General features: G+C 49.9%; 1 protein-coding gene across 1 annotated transcript in view; it reads right to left on the bottom strand.

The window, feature by feature from the left end:
- Positions 1-5,882: 5,882 nt before the first annotated feature.
- SLC35F3 (solute carrier family 35, member F3) overlaps positions 5,883-16,237 on the bottom strand; it is a gene marked incomplete at its 5' end in the record, with an annotated part of 12,997 nt that continues 2,642 nt past the window's right edge. Inside the window, 4 exons of the mRNA XM_009577589.1 lie at positions 5,883-6,136; positions 7,308-7,397; positions 8,952-9,144; positions 12,264-12,389. Coding sequence (XP_009575884.1) covers positions 5,892-6,136; positions 7,308-7,397; positions 8,952-9,144; positions 12,264-12,389 — 654 coding nt within the window. The remainder of the gene's footprint in view (positions 6,137-7,307; positions 7,398-8,951; positions 9,145-12,263; positions 12,390-16,237) is intronic.

The following is a 16,237-nucleotide window of genomic DNA, read 5'->3' as shown; positions in this document are numbered from 1 at the left end:
AAGAGCTGGAAAACTCTTTCGAGTTCTCTTCTGAAGAGATCATCTAGTTCAGCAGTAGGATTAAAGAAATGTCTCTAGATCATTGCAGAGAAATTGCATGTAACAGGTTCTTAAATACACTACTAATGTGAACTCCACAATCTCCGATGTTTAAGCCTTTTCCAGAATTTTAACTCTCCTTATAAGTTCCACTCTTCATTACTGAAGTTGGTTGCATCCTAGTGTATCTGTAATGTGCATGGAGAAATACTAATCACCGCCTTTTTTAAAATGATCTTGTGCATATATAAAGATCCCTCTTACAGAGTTTCAGGTAGAACAGGGAAATACGAGGCTTATTATTTTCAGAAACATTAGTTTGAGCTACTGGTCCTGTCCTTAGGAATGTGATTTCCTCTTAAAAGAAGATTTTTAGGCTGCAGGTGGGCATCTGTTCATTTGACTTCCTTTTTGCTTTCACTAGATCTTTCAGCTCCTCTTTTTCTTATTTCCTTTTTTAATGTTCAGGACTTTTAGATAAGGTGCAGGTTATTATGGAAATGCCCTAGAACATGCCAGCTAAACAAGAAAATCTAATTGCTTCTCTTTTAATAACGATGAGCTAATTAAACTCATCCATCAAAATCCATTACTGCTGGCAGTTCCTGCAAAGACAGCTTGCACAAAGACTGGACTGTGAAAGAAGCTTCTCAACCTTGGTCTTTGCCAAGGAGAAGCTCAGGTTTGGAGGCCAAACTCCCCATAGTTTATGACCTTACAGCATGTGCACAGACCCCATTTCTTCAAACTGGAGTTGTAACAAGGGGCAGGTGGGCATCTTCCCCTGGAAAGTGTTTCCCAAAAGGCATTTCTGTCCTGATCCCACCAGCAGCTCTCCTGTGCTCCTGCTTCACACCAGCTGCATTGTTTCTGGCTTCTGTTCTTTCCCCAGTCCTGGAAGAAACCCCCAGTCACAGCTTGCTTTCTGAGTCTGTGTGGCCCTGCTGGTCCCAGCACCAGGCGGGTGCTACTTCTAGGTCTTCTGAAGTGCTGGAGACTTATGACATCCTTTTCAGTGAAGAGGAGGGGTGTTTCACTTGTTTTTCTGTTGTGCAGATTTGTGAGTTTATTGGGAATATATTCCAGAGCTATGCAAGTCGATTCAGATTTCCATATCCACTGCACAGGGAAACCTTAACCTTCCAGTGGGTTTGCAGGCCTGCAGGCACAGTAGCATAAAGGTTTTTGACCAGAAATGGTGTCAACTTGGTGATGTTACCTTCCCTATAGGTTGAAGATACTGTCTGTATTAACCCTGACCAGCCCAGAAGGCCAGCCGTATCCACCCCAGAAGGCCAACTATATCCTGGGCTGCATCCAAAGCAGCATGGCCGGCAGGTCGAGGGAGGTGATTCTGCCCCTCTACTCTGCTCTGGTGAGACCCCACCTGGAGTCCTGCATCCAGCTCTGGAGTCCTCAGCACAGGAAAGACGTGGACCTATTGGAGCGGGTCCAGAGGAGGGCCACGAAAATGATCAGGGGGATGGATCATCTTCTCCTATGAAGAAAGGCTGAGAGAGTTGGGGTTGTTCAACCTGGAGAAGAGAAGGCTCCTGGGAGACCTTATTGCAGCCTTTCAGTACTTAAAGGGGGCTTATGAGAAAGATGGGGACAAACTTTTTAGCAGGGCCTGTTGTGACAGGACAAGGGAGAATGGTTTTAAACTAAAAGAGGGTAGATTTAGACTAGGTATAAGGAAGAAATTTTTTACAATAAGGGTGGGGAAGCCCTGGAACAGGTTGCCCAGAGAGGTGGTAGATGCCCCATCCCTGGAAACATTCAAGGTCGGGTTGGATGGAGCTCTGAGCAACCTGCTCAGCGATGAAGATGTCCCTGCTCACTGCAGGGGGGTTGGACTAGATGACCTTTAAAGGTCCCTTCCAATCCAAACTATTCTATGATTCTATGAACTCAATATTGCACTAGTTTTGTTACAGAGCACTCTGGAGAGGTGGGGATGAGTGACTTGTCCCCAAGCTTATAGGAGACATTAATTCAGCCCCAGAACCTGGTGATCTGTAGGTCCTGCTATTCTACCTTCAACCCCCAAAACAGTTAATCTACATGTTGGTTTCAGTGTCTTCTGTTTATCTGTTGAGTATTGTGGTTGGATTTCTGCCTTTCATAGCTATTTTCTGAAGACTACTGATCTGAATGCAACCATCCTAGCAGAAGAACTGGAAAAACTTTTTAAAATAAGCCCAGCTCTGATTCATGTGCTGATGAAAGGCTCAGGCAGTCACTGTGGAGAGCTGCAATAAAATATAACGATAAAGGCAGCCGCAGGAGACAACTACAGACAACAGGCCAAGGAGAAAGACATGGAAGGGAGGGGGAGAACTGCTGTTCCTTCCTCAGATTCCTCACTGCTGTATTGTGCGGCAGTGAAAGCTGGCAGCTGTAATGGCGCCTGGTGATGCTATTTACTTTCCTGAGATTTCTTCCAACTTGCTGTTTTATCAAGCCCACTGGATCATTACTGGTTTCCCGCTTTGCTGCAGGAGCCAAGACACCTTGTGAGGGCTAAGTTGGGGCAGAAAGCTGAGGATCCAGGTTGGCCCTTGAACAAGAGTGCATGCTGGTGGCTGGCAGTGCTCTGTGAGGGCAGGAGCCACAGAGCGATGACGCAGGAGACCAGCTTCAAAGACACCAGGCAGCAAGGCCTGATGCTGCAGGGACTTGATGCTGCAGATCTGCCTCAGGAGGAGGTTTGAGTTGGCCAAGGGTGGGCTAAAAGTGGTGGTTCCAGGCTTATGTTGCTCTGTTCTGCAGGGCAGGTACAGCCCTGCAGAGCTGCGTGGGGTCCATCCAGGCCAGCAGTGGGTCTGACTCGCAGGGTGCTGCAGACGTTGCACACAGTGCTTTGGCCTATGAGGGCAAGCAGGGGAGCCTGCCACGACTCAGCCCGCACCTCCAACGCACTGAATTTGTCCTGGGAGTCCTTTAACAGTCCAAGATCAGGGGGGTTCAATCTTGCCCTCACCTGAAGGGTGGCCCTTCATCTAATGCCTTCTCAGAAGGGTTTGCTCTCTGTCTTGTCTTTCTGGTGGGAAGCAACGACTCCAGTTCCTTTCATTCCTCAGCTTATCAGATCTGGGAAGCTCTGGCACTTGTAGATGCACACACGCACCCATATGGACATGCTGCTTTCTTGACATTCTTCTAGTCACATCCTGGGCTTCACTGTCTGGAAGGTTTTGCTAAGCAGCAGCTCGCCGTCAAGTCAGGTGTTTATCCTTAGGACAAGGTGTTGCCTGGAAAAATACAGGTCACTTCACCTGATTAATTCGTCTATGTGTAGTGTAGAATTGCTTAACATGGATAAATCTAGTTTGCTCGGCTCCCACTCAGGAGAGAGATTGTAATAAAGTGCTGTTTGAAATCCCAGCCCTTGCGTGTGGTTAGCCTGTTCTCGGGAAGGATGAGCCAACAGAAGCAATGACAGTTGCATCTGGTAAATCACAGAGTTTTACTGATGCTGCTATCCATTCTGGTGCCTAAATTCCCCCACGATCTGTACTGAATGTTAAAAAATCTGCCATTTTAGTAACAAACACAGGTTAGTTGTCATTTTTAAAGTGGCATTTAGAGCCTTTTGGGTACCTACCAGACTGCATCAAACACACAGTAAAATGGAGTGCAGAGATGACAGGAGATGCCTGTCATCTGGTTGGGACTATGGAAAATGGAAGGACTGTTTGTACAGTCTTCTCTGGCTTTGCCTCAGAGCAGGGGCTTTGGGAGGGACGTGGGGTGCTTTGAGGATGACAAAATGATATGCCCGAAGATGGAGTAAACTCTAAGCTGGGAGCTTTGAGATCAAGTGTCCGTGTGTGCCCTTCAAACCAGTTATTAGAGTTGTACCTGTGCTCCTGTCCTGTGCCTTACCCTCCCCTGCTTCCCAAAGACATAGATTTAAAAATTCAGGTGTGTAACACTGAATGGGACAGTAGTTGCGAGCAGCTTCCCACAGCCTCAGATTTTTGCTTGTGTGTGTAATCTCCGTTAGCAAGTCTTTAGTGTCTATTTGGCCGTGAAGAGGTATGTAGGGAACAACATCCAGCCTGCACTAATTATTAATGTAGAAACTCTTGTCCCATCTATAGCCCCTAAATACCTATTAGCGTATGCATTTATGGCCGCTCTCTGACAGTTTCAAAGGAAGGTCAGCTTTGCCTTTGGTCTACTTCTGCTGGACACGTGTTTTCTGACTGATGCCTAACATCAGCCCTCCGGACAGATTTGTCCAGGAGTCTAAAGCTCCTCCTGTTGAGGAGAGACTGGCAAGCAATGCATCAGTCGCAGCCTTGGTTGCTTTAATGATCTTGTCTCTCCTTTCTGATCGCTTTGGCCAAATACTACCCACAGTAAAACTGGAATAAAGGTGCAGTCAAGAGAAGGAAACAGATAGCATTGACAGAGGCTGAATTTAAAATCTTTTATTATTTAGCTTTGCCAAACAGATAATGGAATCTGATTTGCTATAATGTTTTGAAGTGAATGCCACCCCTGCTTGAGACAAAGAGGGCCTCAGTGGCAGCAGGGACCCTTAGGCTGTGGCAGCAGTTCAAAAGAACACTTTTAATTTTGTATGCAACAATGTAAACTTCAAAAATAGTAAACTATAACCTTTCCCCCCCCCTTTTTACATAGCATGTGATCTATCACAGATAGAAATTTAATGGCGAACCAAAATCGCGTAAGTAAACATCCTGGTGCTTACAAGTTTCATAAAAAGTGTTACATTTGATGTAAATATCTTACATTTTTAACTCTTAACACTCACAATTATGGAGTAAAAGCAACTGGCGATTCACCCCCTTAGTCCGTGCTCTCAGACTGTACATCAGCAACCACGCTCTTGCCAGCCCCTTTGATCATTTTCGGTCGGATTGTCCCACACGTGATCAAGACTCCCCCTTCCTCACACTGGTGTTAATCAAGCGCAGCTCCACACAGGGGTAAAACCTGCGCAAGTGGGGAAAGAACCAGGTCTCCCGCGCGCAAACTTGCAGTTCCCTGGGCCCTGCATTCCCACAGAAGCCACAGCACGTATGCGGGGCACGTCCTGATGTCGGTGGGAATTTGGCGTCCCCCGGGGCTGCAAGCCTGAGCCCTGCCATTGCAAGTACCTCACGGCGGGACCTGGTTCTGCGTGGATAAAGACAAGAGTTCTGTAGAAGGCACTGGATTTCTCTTGCATGATTTTAAATGTGGACTACAGTCATGTGCAGAATAAGGAGATTTGGGCTCTAAACTGCTTCCTCTCTAGTGCTTTAGTGCAAGCATTTTTAGCGCTTGAATTTTCTCCTGGTTGCAGCGCAACATGCGCTTATCTACATAAGAGTGATTTCCAAACCTCCTTCCTTCCACTCTTCCCCCCATCTTCCCATCCCCGATAAGATTCCCTTTTGGTTCCTTGAAAACTTTCAGAGTACAGCTCTGGTCAAAAATAAACATGTGATGTAGCATAGCATTTGTTTCTTTTAAATCACAGTGTGCAATGCGTCATTCGGTACCTAATGTTCAAAATGTCTGCCCTGCTTTTCATGAAAATCATTCTTTAAAATAACCTATGCAAATATATTTTGACTATATATTACATTCATTTAAAAAGAGAAGAGAGGTTCTTGGTTTGCAGTTTTTTTTTTCAATGTACTACTTAAGTGAAAGGTCTGATGTGAAAAAAGTACAAGCAAACTGGACATGCCAAGACTCGATGCCTTAGATGGTGATCATATCAAAACTGTACAGGTATGTACAGGGTGTTGGACAGGTGTGCTTCTTCCCAAGGAAAGACCTTTGCATCATCATATATAAGGTTAACCACAAAGTTTTGGTAAAAAGAACATTTAATGAGCAAAGGATGACATGGAGGGGCGAGTTCTCCGGCTTTTGTTAGGCAGTCCTGAAGCAATGTCTCCATTCCCTTCGGGGATTTCTTCCTTCTTCCGGACTTTGAGACGCGTGAGGAGCTTTATTACCCAGACGTCCCATTCCTCTGGCAAGAGCAACAGGAGGAAGCCCAGGCCAATAATGATGATGGCGATTACTCGGACACTGTTGAAGACAATTTCACTCGTGTAGTGATCGACAACTGTGTGGGAGATTGAACGGGTGTTATTACGTGGGACAAAGCATTAGGGCAGTATCCCCTTTCCCCCCACCCCGCCTCCCGGGCTCTGAAGGCTGGCTGGGGCAGGAGAACATGACCACGGAGGAGATGGTGGCAGGGAGACTACCTTCCTGCTGGTTCGGCACGCAGTAGGGTACGGCCCCCTTCAGAGCAGGCGGAGCTGGCCTGTGGGCTCAGGGTGCAAAAGAGGACGTTGCCTGGAGCTGCACTTGTTGTCTGTGGCAGCATCTTGTCCCTTGCTCGCCGACAGCCCGGGAACTCCTGCTGAGGTCCAGGTACACAGAGAAAGGGGCATTTCCCTTCCCTGGCATCACAGCTCTTTTGTGCGAATTTTTCTTCTCGGCCTGACTGCCCCGCTGAATAACAAACCCTGCACACCCTGGGCCGTGCACACACTCTGGTGGGGATCACACCGTTCAGTATGAAAATCTGCCGGGGCAGCCAGCGGTGCCTGGCTCTGCCTGCACATAGGCAGCACAAAGCTGGGAGCTGCCGCCTGCACCGTGGCACCAGTTCAGCACGCTGGGTTTTAGGAGCCGGGGTTGGGAGAGGTGGCTCTGGTTTGGGCCAGGGTTGCCTCTGCGCTCCCCTGCCCAGCCCTCTCGGGCTCTGCAGTCTCTTGGCTTTTGCTAAATTTCAGAAAACGGTCAGAGAAATGTACCAGGCCATGCCCAAAATTAAATTGTCCAGTGCTCTTGATAAACGCCTGCAATGTTATTTACCAAGGCAAGCAGAATTACTAGTACATATTAGCTCTAAAATGTAAGCAATTTTATTTGTTTCAATTTAGTGTTAAGCCCGCCTTGAAGAAATCATTAAGAATTGATTTCTACTTCATCCATGAGTTTTCATCCCAGCCCAGAAACTTCAAATCTGCTTTGTTTTTCAGTATGCAGGCTTCTTCGGACAGTAACTTAAAAAGCAATTCTAGAGATTATGAATATTCACGTAATATTATACAATACATATTTAACACATAAAGTATACATTTTTAATCAGTGTCATCTCCATAAGCCTTTGAGAGAAGATGCAAAACATGTTTAATAAAGCTATTTGCTTTTATCCCTGTTGTGTACTTGAAAGGCCACGGATTTAATGTATTCATTAAGGTGCAAAAGGCAGAAATTCTTACCTGCATTCACTGGGACACTCAGTACAATTCCAAGAGAAATCAAGGTGGGGTATGTAATAGCAATCCCAAAATTTAGTAGAATATTGAATGCTGAAGAAGGAAAGAAAAAGACCTTTTATTACAGTGAAACTAGGCAGAGGAAATGTCACTTGAAATGTTTATGCTTTATTACTACCTTCAAATAGAAGGCCTATTAACTTCTGTTGCTATTCTTGGAAGATACCTGTGGACAGACGTCTGTCTGCTGCATGTCCGTCTGCCTGAGACACTGCTGTTTCTGGGGAGCTCTATATCCCACGGGAGTCCAGTGGCAGGATCAGGTGGGTACAACCTGTCTCTCAGTGTAATGTGCAGTGATTCCCACTCTCTATACCAATCCACTTTGCCCTGCTGAAAGACGCTTTTCATCTGGGAGATTTCAGCCAAACAGTCGCTTCTGGCTGGATACCTTTTTTGTTGAAAAGCTGCCTCCAGCTGCAGGTGGAAGATGCTGTAAATCTAACCCTCTTCCAGACAGGAACTTGCTAAATATAATTTTGTACAATGAAATTATAATATTATTATAATATCATTACAACAGAATGATTATAATATCACTCCATTGTGATACCATACACTGTTCATGGAGTGTGTCATGACAAATTAGTAATTGCTTTGGACCAAATTCACCCTTGTTTTACGGTGATTAGCTTTAGCAAAGTGAGGAGAGCCTTGCCAATACTGAACCTGTCAGCAGCTGGGGCTCTGATTGTCTTCTAGTGGTACCTATACATTGCACGCCCCAGTGATCGCTTGCCAAGTCCTGCAATACTTGCTTACAGAAACCTTCCATTGAGTTCACTGATCAGTAAACTGGAGATACTTCCGGAGTCAAGCGTTGTGACTGTTCAGGGTAAAAGGAGCGGGGACTCGAGATAGGGATGGAGAAGGGCTATTTCTGTTTGAAATGAAAGGAACGTTTTAGGAGATGTGATGCTGTCATCCAGTTGAGGGACCAACTGTGGCAGCACAGTCAACACATCTAGTTTAACAAGGAACAGCATCACATTTCTGATGACCATGAATCATTAAAACTTAAATTTGGCATCCCTCCCAAGCAGGGTTCCCTTGGTGGCACAGCAGTGGCAGCAGAAGAGAGGAGTGCCACCTACCAAATTCCCGTCAGCGCTATGCAGCGCTACCTTTTCAACAGTTTCCTGCTCTTTAGGAATAGCAATTAGCTATTCCTGAAGTCAGCAGAGGCGCCGGAGGCTGGCCTTGACGGGCCTGGCCTAACCTGCTTGCTCGGGGGATGCTGATGAGCCCAAGGCAATGCCCTGCCGGCAGGGCTGCTTCCCGTCACAGCCCGGGCGAGCGTCGCTTGTCTCTGTGAGGCAGAGTTCACGAGTGAGGACAAGCTTTACAGTTTAGTCCCACAGCACCTTCTAATGACGGCCACAATATTTTGGCTTGGTAATGAACAGCAGGAGCGGGGTCTACATTGCCACCTAGGAATGGGCTCTCTGCAGGATTTCTCCAGCTAATAATTAGGTTGAGAAGAAGGGAAAACAGCTCCGGTATGTCAGAAATCTACAGCTTGCCCCAGCGGCCAGTTTCTGGCACCCTCCTCCACCCCAAGCAGTGCGAGAGCCCCCATCTACTCACTCAATAAGAGAATCGAAAATCCGCAGAGGTTTCCCCAAGGAACGATGTCGAAAGAGCTCCAGTACTCCACTTTGGTAAAATAGAGAATGACAGGAATACAGGTAACGAAGAGGACATTGAAGACAGCTAACACGGACAGGAATAAGGCAGCTTCTCCAAATTTAGCACTGCCCAAAAGAAGTTTGAATAAAACCTACAGGAGGAAAAGACATGGGTTTAACTCTCTTGCACCGCTCCTCTGGAGGGCTGGTGTCCTGGCTCCAGGGGCTCCCGCGTGCTGGCCACCCAGCCAGTGCTTGGGGCCGAGCGGTGTCAGTCAGCACCTCTGCGGTGACGCTTGCCGGACACCTGAGGCGGCTGCTCATGAAGCTGTGGCGAGCAGCTCGTGTGCCCCAGCCTTTTCCCTCCTGGCACCCTCCCGGAGCACAGGCAGGGGCAGCTGCCAAACGAGCCCAGGCGGGAAGGGGACTCGGCACATTTGGCCTGAAAGGGACCTCCAGAAAGGGAAGGTTGCTCACCCTAGTCTACACCCTTTAGTCTCTTTCCTGCATGCTCCCTTTGGGAAAACCTCAGGAAAATTTGACATTAAAAACGGAAGACTTGGTGGAGCAGGGCAGGGGGAGGAGAGGAAGCAAGGTGTTGAGATCTCCCCGCGTCAGACATCACTGTTCCAGGCCCCCTTCCACCAGAGAGGAGGGGGTGGCTCCGAGGCCGTTCCCTCCTGTCCTCATTCCCTTTGCTTTGACTGGCCCGTCTACCTGGTGGTAGGTAGGCGGGGGGTTCTGTGGTGTGGATTTCTTCTTCCTCCTAGAGACGGATGGAGGAAGGCTGCTGAAATGGGGCCTTGCCATGGCCCAGGCGGGCTGCAGGGTGTCTGGGTGATGGGCTCGTGGGCGCCATGACCAGCACTGCCCTGCCCTGCACTCCGTGCAACCCTGGAGAAACCACCCTCTGTGGGAGCTGAGGCTCCCTCTGACATTCCTGACTTGACCTCCCTGGTCAGGTTTTAAAAGATAGATTTGGTCAGTGGGAAGCAGCAAGAGGGGATATTACACGTACATAAACAAAGAAAAAACCTTCCCCTTAACAACCAGGTTCTCTTCTTGTAGGTACCAACTTCAGCAGCTGCTCACAGAAGCAGCTCCTTTCCTTTGCTGGACACTCACTTCCAGTGTATTTTTTAGGAAGACAAATGAGGTTTTATACCAATGCGCGCAACGTCCATTTTCTCTGAAGGAGGGAGCAGCTTGCTGCCCCGCAGACTCAGGCAGCGAGGACAGCAGCGTCTGTGCACCTCCCCAGGGTGCCAGCCCAGCCTGGGCTCATCCCCAGAAGGCAGCCGGCGCAGCAGCAGCCCCGCAGCCCAGAGCACAGCCGCAGCCTGACTAATGAGACCACAGGATGGGATTTAAAAGCTGTGGTTTGTTAGTGGGAGAAGGGATAAAGAGAGAGGAAATGAGGGGTGTGAGTGGCCCATCCGGGGAGCCCCCGCGGACTGGCCCAGGCTGGGGTCTGTGTCAGTTTTCCACCACAGAATTGCAGAGGATCCGGTGGATCCCATGGGCTCTGGGTACAGCTTTCCCCTGCCACGGGCTGCAAACCAGGGGAGCGGATGGACTCTGACTTACTGGTTTGTGCCGGGATGGCAGGCCGCCTTGCTAGTGTCAGTTGTCTCTTCCCTTTACCTAACTAGAGCCCCGCCGGCAAGACTGCAGGGCTGCCATGCTCGCGGGGCTGCTGCCCGCTCCCACCACCTCGCAGCCATCACTGGCCAGTGCAGCTGTGTTGCCGCTCTGCATAATGGAGCAAAATGTCCCAAAAGCCACTTACTCCTCATTTGCCACCTGAGGATGGCGTGTTGCCCCTGGCAGGGTGGGCAGCTGGCACAGGCAGACTGAAGCGTCCGTGTCTGGGGGAGGAGGGCAGCTGGAGCCGGCTCTGCTGCACGTGGCGCAGCTTGTCTGCGGGCAGATCTGCCCTGCACATGGCACAGCTTGTCTGCCTGCAGATCTGCCTGTCCCTTCCGCACGCACAATTCACGGAAACTGAGCCAGACTGCGGAAAGCAAGAGCAGAGCGTCAGCAGCAGTGGCAGAGCAGCATTTGTTGCAGAACAAGCTGCACAGCTCCATCTGTCCTTGCATGTGGGGCGCACTGCAGACTAACACCCTGCCAGCACTGCCACCATCACCTCCCCGTGCATGGGCTCTGGTGGAGCAGCCCTGAGACCCTCTCTCCCGCCACGGAGTGGAGGTGCCGTGGGAGAGGGGGCAGAGCTAGGTTCTAGCCTTGAATAACCCTCCCCGCCTGCAGATGACTCCAGAGCCATGGCGTTTCCTCGGGTCTGGAGGGCCACATCTCTGGTCTTGCAAGGAAATGCTCTTTTAGAGGAAAGAGCTGTATGGAACTTCATGACCTCCCTTATGTAAGACATAGGCTGATCTGAAAAAGTGAGCAGAAAGCATTGCAGCTCAGCGTTGAGGGACACAGACAGATGCTTCTCAGTTTGGCGAGTCTCCCTGGATTGCTTGTGTTAAGGCTGCAGGGCTTGCCTGGCCAATTTGTGTTGGAGGACTGGTACGGTGCGATTCATTAGACCAGATGGAGATGTCTACACCTCATCCCAGTCTCCACATCTGAGCCAGGGTGGGTGAACCGCACCCTATAAGTGCTTATTCCTCTCTGTGGACTGCAACTCTGCGCGCCATGAGCAGCACAGAGGCAAATGCACACACGTGTCTCAGGCTAAGTGAAACGGCTCTCTGCCCAGCTGAGAAGGCTGCATGTCATCTTACACATAGTGCAGCGTGCCCGGCTGGTTAGGATGAGACCTTGATTCATAGGCATGTGCTTTGGATTTTAAGCACTTGATCATTTCTGTGATAAACAATACTTCAAGTCCAGTGTAGGCTACATATGCCACTGAAGGAGAACTGGCAAGGGGAGGTAACACAGTGACTTGAAAAAGAAGCTAAATCTCTGCAGGGCACTTCCAGAATGAGTCATTAAATCCAGCACCTCTGGAAAAGCAGCCTCTTTTTTCAAGAAGGTGGGGCATCTGTAAGTCCTGCTGTAGGCACTGGAGAAGGCTCTTCCCAGGAAATAGGAGTTTTTATCCAAAGTGAGGGCAGACATCAAAGCAAGTGAATACCTGAATGCAGTGTTGCAGAGTCAGTGTGTTTACGGCAGAGCCCCTCAAAAAGGGCACATGGCACCGAACTGAAGGAAGGTTTGCAAGTAAGACAGGAGCAGTTAAAGTGAGTGACGGGGGTGCTTGGCATCTTCCTGGGGGTGAAGACCCAGGCGTGCTTACCTTGTAGAGAGCAGACATTGAGGCAGAGCCCACCACCAGGGCTATCCCAATAACGGAGTGGCTGTGAAATCCATCAGCGTACGTCATCATAACTATCCCTGCAATAGCAAATATAGCAGCCACGATCTGGTTGGAGACAAAGAAAGAAAGCAAGTGTTACTGGACAACCCCCAACATGGGAATATATGAGAGCAGCTTTAAATGACAGGGCAGTACTTCTGCATCACCTGCTCCCCTCCTTATGTAGAAAATGAGTAGCAAGCCGAGGCCGGCACCCACGGAGCCGATGCTGCCTCCCCTCGTGGCTTCCCTGGCTGCAGAGAAGCTGCAGGCAGAGCTGCGAAGGAGCAGCTGCCTCGGGGCAGCGTGCGGAAGGCCAGACCGCAGGGCCCGGCGCCGCGGGCTGAGCTGAAGGGGGGATTTCATCTCTGTCACTGAGCCTCCCCATCAGAGAGTCCCCGCAGCCTGTGCCTGGCAATAATACACAAGTAATAATTCCCTGGAAAGGCTCTGAGTCCTGAGAAGGTTTTGGAGGAAAAAGGTTTTTGAAATAAACAGGGAAATAAAACTCACGCAACTACTTTCCAGTTCAGACATGTCATTTCAGAGAGCAGAGGGAGGCTCTGTCGGCCAGCCAGGCCCACAGCAATGCCTGAGGCGGGGTGTCCAAAGGAAGGTAGCATTCACCCAGGAAAGGGACAGGCTGCCCCAGATTCAGCAGGGTCAGCAAGAGACGCCTGGCTTCTCTGGGACTGTCCTGCCAGATGCTTCAAGCCTCCCCAGGTGGTAATTCTGGGGTGAAAAGGGCTTTCTGCATGCTCCATGCTTCCTCGATCTGCAGTGGTGCAAGGGACACCCTGCTTAGACCACATCCCCTTTGGCTGCAGAGTCATGGAGATTCTTCTAAGATTATTGAGATAAATGAGTTTAATTTGACCCGTAGCTGGATCAGTGCTAGCAAACTGCCCCCTCTCCTGGGGTTTTAAGCTCCATGCATGGGCTGTGGCTGCCTACACATCCAAGAGCAATGGCCTCCTCTCACCTTTCCTGTTCACCACCAGAGATGCTGGGGCTGCTGTGAAGGTGCAGGGGGAAAGCCTGTGTGCCAAGCTCTGCTGCTGCCTGATGAGCAAGCTGCGGTGGGGGGACCCCTTTGCCACCAGCTGCAGGTCCCCATCACAGCAGCACCAGCAGCCTCTTCCCTGGGTTGAGCTGGGGCTGGTGCCAGGCGGCACCTACAAAGCTTCCACAGACAATCACCCAGCAGATCCCTCCTGCACGCTGACATCAACACCTCCAATTTCCCCTAACAGAAAAATGCACCATTTTTGCAAACAGAAGGGGATCAATTTCTCCAAAGGTGTTGCTGTAGAATGGCAGGGTGGAGCAAGGGTAGAAAAAAGTCCGATTCGGCAGAAGCTGACGCTGCCTGGAAAATACAGCTGCTAATAGCACCTCAACAAGAAGGGGCCTGAGTCTAGAAATTGCTGTACTGCTGTTCAAGATGCTGCATGAGCACAGCTTCGGCAGGCTGTGGAGGGGCAGGGTTCCCCCCAGCTGCTCAGCCCCTTGCATGGCCCAGCCGAGGGGCAGCAGGTTCTGAAGAAGCTGATTTATGACCTGACCAGAGTGGAGCCTGGTGCAAGCTGCAAAGGCTGGGTGCGCACGCTGCAAATTTGGGGAAGTTCAGATACGGCATCTTGGCTTGCAGCTCTGTTGGCATCAGATCTCTCCATGCACAGCTGTGGGACATAATTTCCAAAGCGAGGCTTGGCAGTGGTAACTGGGGCCTACGGTCCTGGACAGGCTTCTTTTTAAGGCAAGGAGAGGAAAAACCCCGATGCATGGCTCTACAGCAACGTGGGGCTGTTTCAGATAGGCAGGGCTGAAGGAGCTCAGCAACCCTCAGCAGTTCTCTCATGTCAGCGTGCTGGTGCTTGTCAAATAAAAATTCTGACACTCTGTGTGGCTTCAGAGGCATAAGAAAAAAGGTCATCGAATGAGACTAGCAGGTGCAGAACAAACAAAAAGAGATTTGTCTTTACCCAAAATATAATTCAGCCAAGGAAAGCTTTGCTGTTGCACACTGTGGATGTGAGAAGTTTACAAGGATAAACTCATGGAATAAAAAAATCCATCAAGGACTATTAACTATAGGAACATCACTTCCACCTCAGGAAGTCCTTGAGCCTCAAATTGCTGGAGACTGGAAAGTGTCATGAGGAAATATCATTATAGGCTTTTCCTGTTTAGACGATTTTTCTCGGTGTCCACTACTGGCAGCTGCTGGAGCCAGGCTCCTGGGGCAGATACACCTTTGCTCTGACTCTTCAAAGAGCTGCAAGATACATGGCTCAGGCTTATCTGAAAGATAAGGGCAACCCCAGCCCTTCACATCCCCTGTCCTAGGTGACAAAGAGTGGTAGACGCAGTGGTTCCTGTAGCATCTGCTCCAGGCATGGCTGTCTCCCATCTGAGATGCGTGGGGCTTGTCCAGCCTTCACTGGAGAGCCCCGGGGGAAAGCACAGCCACACGCCAGGCTGTGGCAACCAGCTGGTACCTCCATGCATCTTGGCAAAGGGAGCCTGCCTGAGCCCCCGCTGGTGGCTGCAACTCCGCTGCAGTGGAAACTTGGAGGGTGCGTTAATGAATTGCAGAGTAAAAAGCATCCAGTTTTGCTTTCAATGTCAGGGGCTGGCTGACTCCAGAGCACCTCCTGGGAGGCTGGGTCTGTGCTGGTTGGAAAGGAAGACCATGATTTGGGATTTGATAGTATATTTATTTCCAAGTCCCACTGGCAGGTGTGCTTGTCAATATGTTATGGACTTGCAAGTGATGGTTCTCCTGAATCCTGAGCTGTTTTATTTACTGTAGCACGGAGGGAAACACTGAAGTCCAAGATCAAAGCAAATAAATGCAGTCTGCAAACAGTTTTGCTGGAGCAGAAGTCCTTGCCTCTTCTACCAAGCATGTCACGAGTGTCAGGTGCGTCTTGGCCTCGCCTGTTGACATGTCAGGTGTGTCACATACGCTTTCTCTGGAAGCCTTTCAGCCTATCAAGTATGTCATTAGCAGCAGTGACAGGCTGCTTGCACTGCACCATGGCTACCGGCCTGCGGTTACTTGCAAATGCCTCAGCACCACAGGGCTTGCAGAGGCAATGCTTCAGGCACTCACAGCTTCATTACACGTGTGTCTTCTCTGAAAGCAATATGACAGCTTGCAGCCCAGTTGGACCGTTGCTCTGGGCACAGTGAAGGGAAAGGAGAAGTGCAACTTCTTCACAGGAGATGTAGGCGCTTACAAGCGCCTGAGCGGCGAGGATGGGATTTTGTAGCTTGCTCTTACATTTAAATTCCAGCAAAATTGTGATTTGAGTGCTTGTAGAGCTACTAGTTGCACTTCTCTTCTGAAGGCCAAGTAGGATACTTGTACATCCTTAAACCCCACTGAGATGCTGCCTTTCTCACCTAGCCTTCTCTGCAGCAGGTGTGAACAGGGACACCCAAATGTGCAGTCAGAGCTTTGCTGCGGCACTATCCATCCTGCTGCACTGCTGGGGGGATGGAGTGGGAGCGTGGGAGGGGTCCCTCTCGCCGCAGGGCAGGGCACCATCCCCCCTGCAGCCTCGTCTGCCAAATACCCTCTCAAAGGGTGCTTCTAAAAGGGTCAGCAGCTCTGGCACAGCGTGGCCCTGAGGGACTGCGAGCTTTGGGGCTGGGCTGTGTTCCGGCTCGCAGTCCCTAGGTCGCTCCCGGAGAAGCCCCAGCAGCTGTCCCTCCTCTTGGTTGCCAGTCCCAGGAAGAAGGCTTTGTTTTGGGGTTCATCCCGAGGCTATCCCCCAGCACGCCAGGCAACCCTCGATGTCTGCTGTTTTTCACATGGGTTATACAGAAAAGGGAGATAAAGGGGAAGAAAATGCACCTCGCCAGGAGACTCCACACGATGTCCCTCTGCAGATAGAAGCGTCTCC

The sequence above is a fragment of the Fulmarus glacialis genome, unplaced genomic scaffold (genome assembly GCF_000690835.1).
Source record: "Fulmarus glacialis isolate BGI_N327 unplaced genomic scaffold, ASM69083v1 scaffold26325, whole genome shotgun sequence".
Classification (NCBI taxonomy): domain Eukaryota; kingdom Metazoa; phylum Chordata; class Aves; order Procellariiformes; family Procellariidae; genus Fulmarus; species Fulmarus glacialis.
Note: the sequence above shows the minus strand (reverse complement) of the source record. Positions and strands in the feature narration are given on the sequence as shown.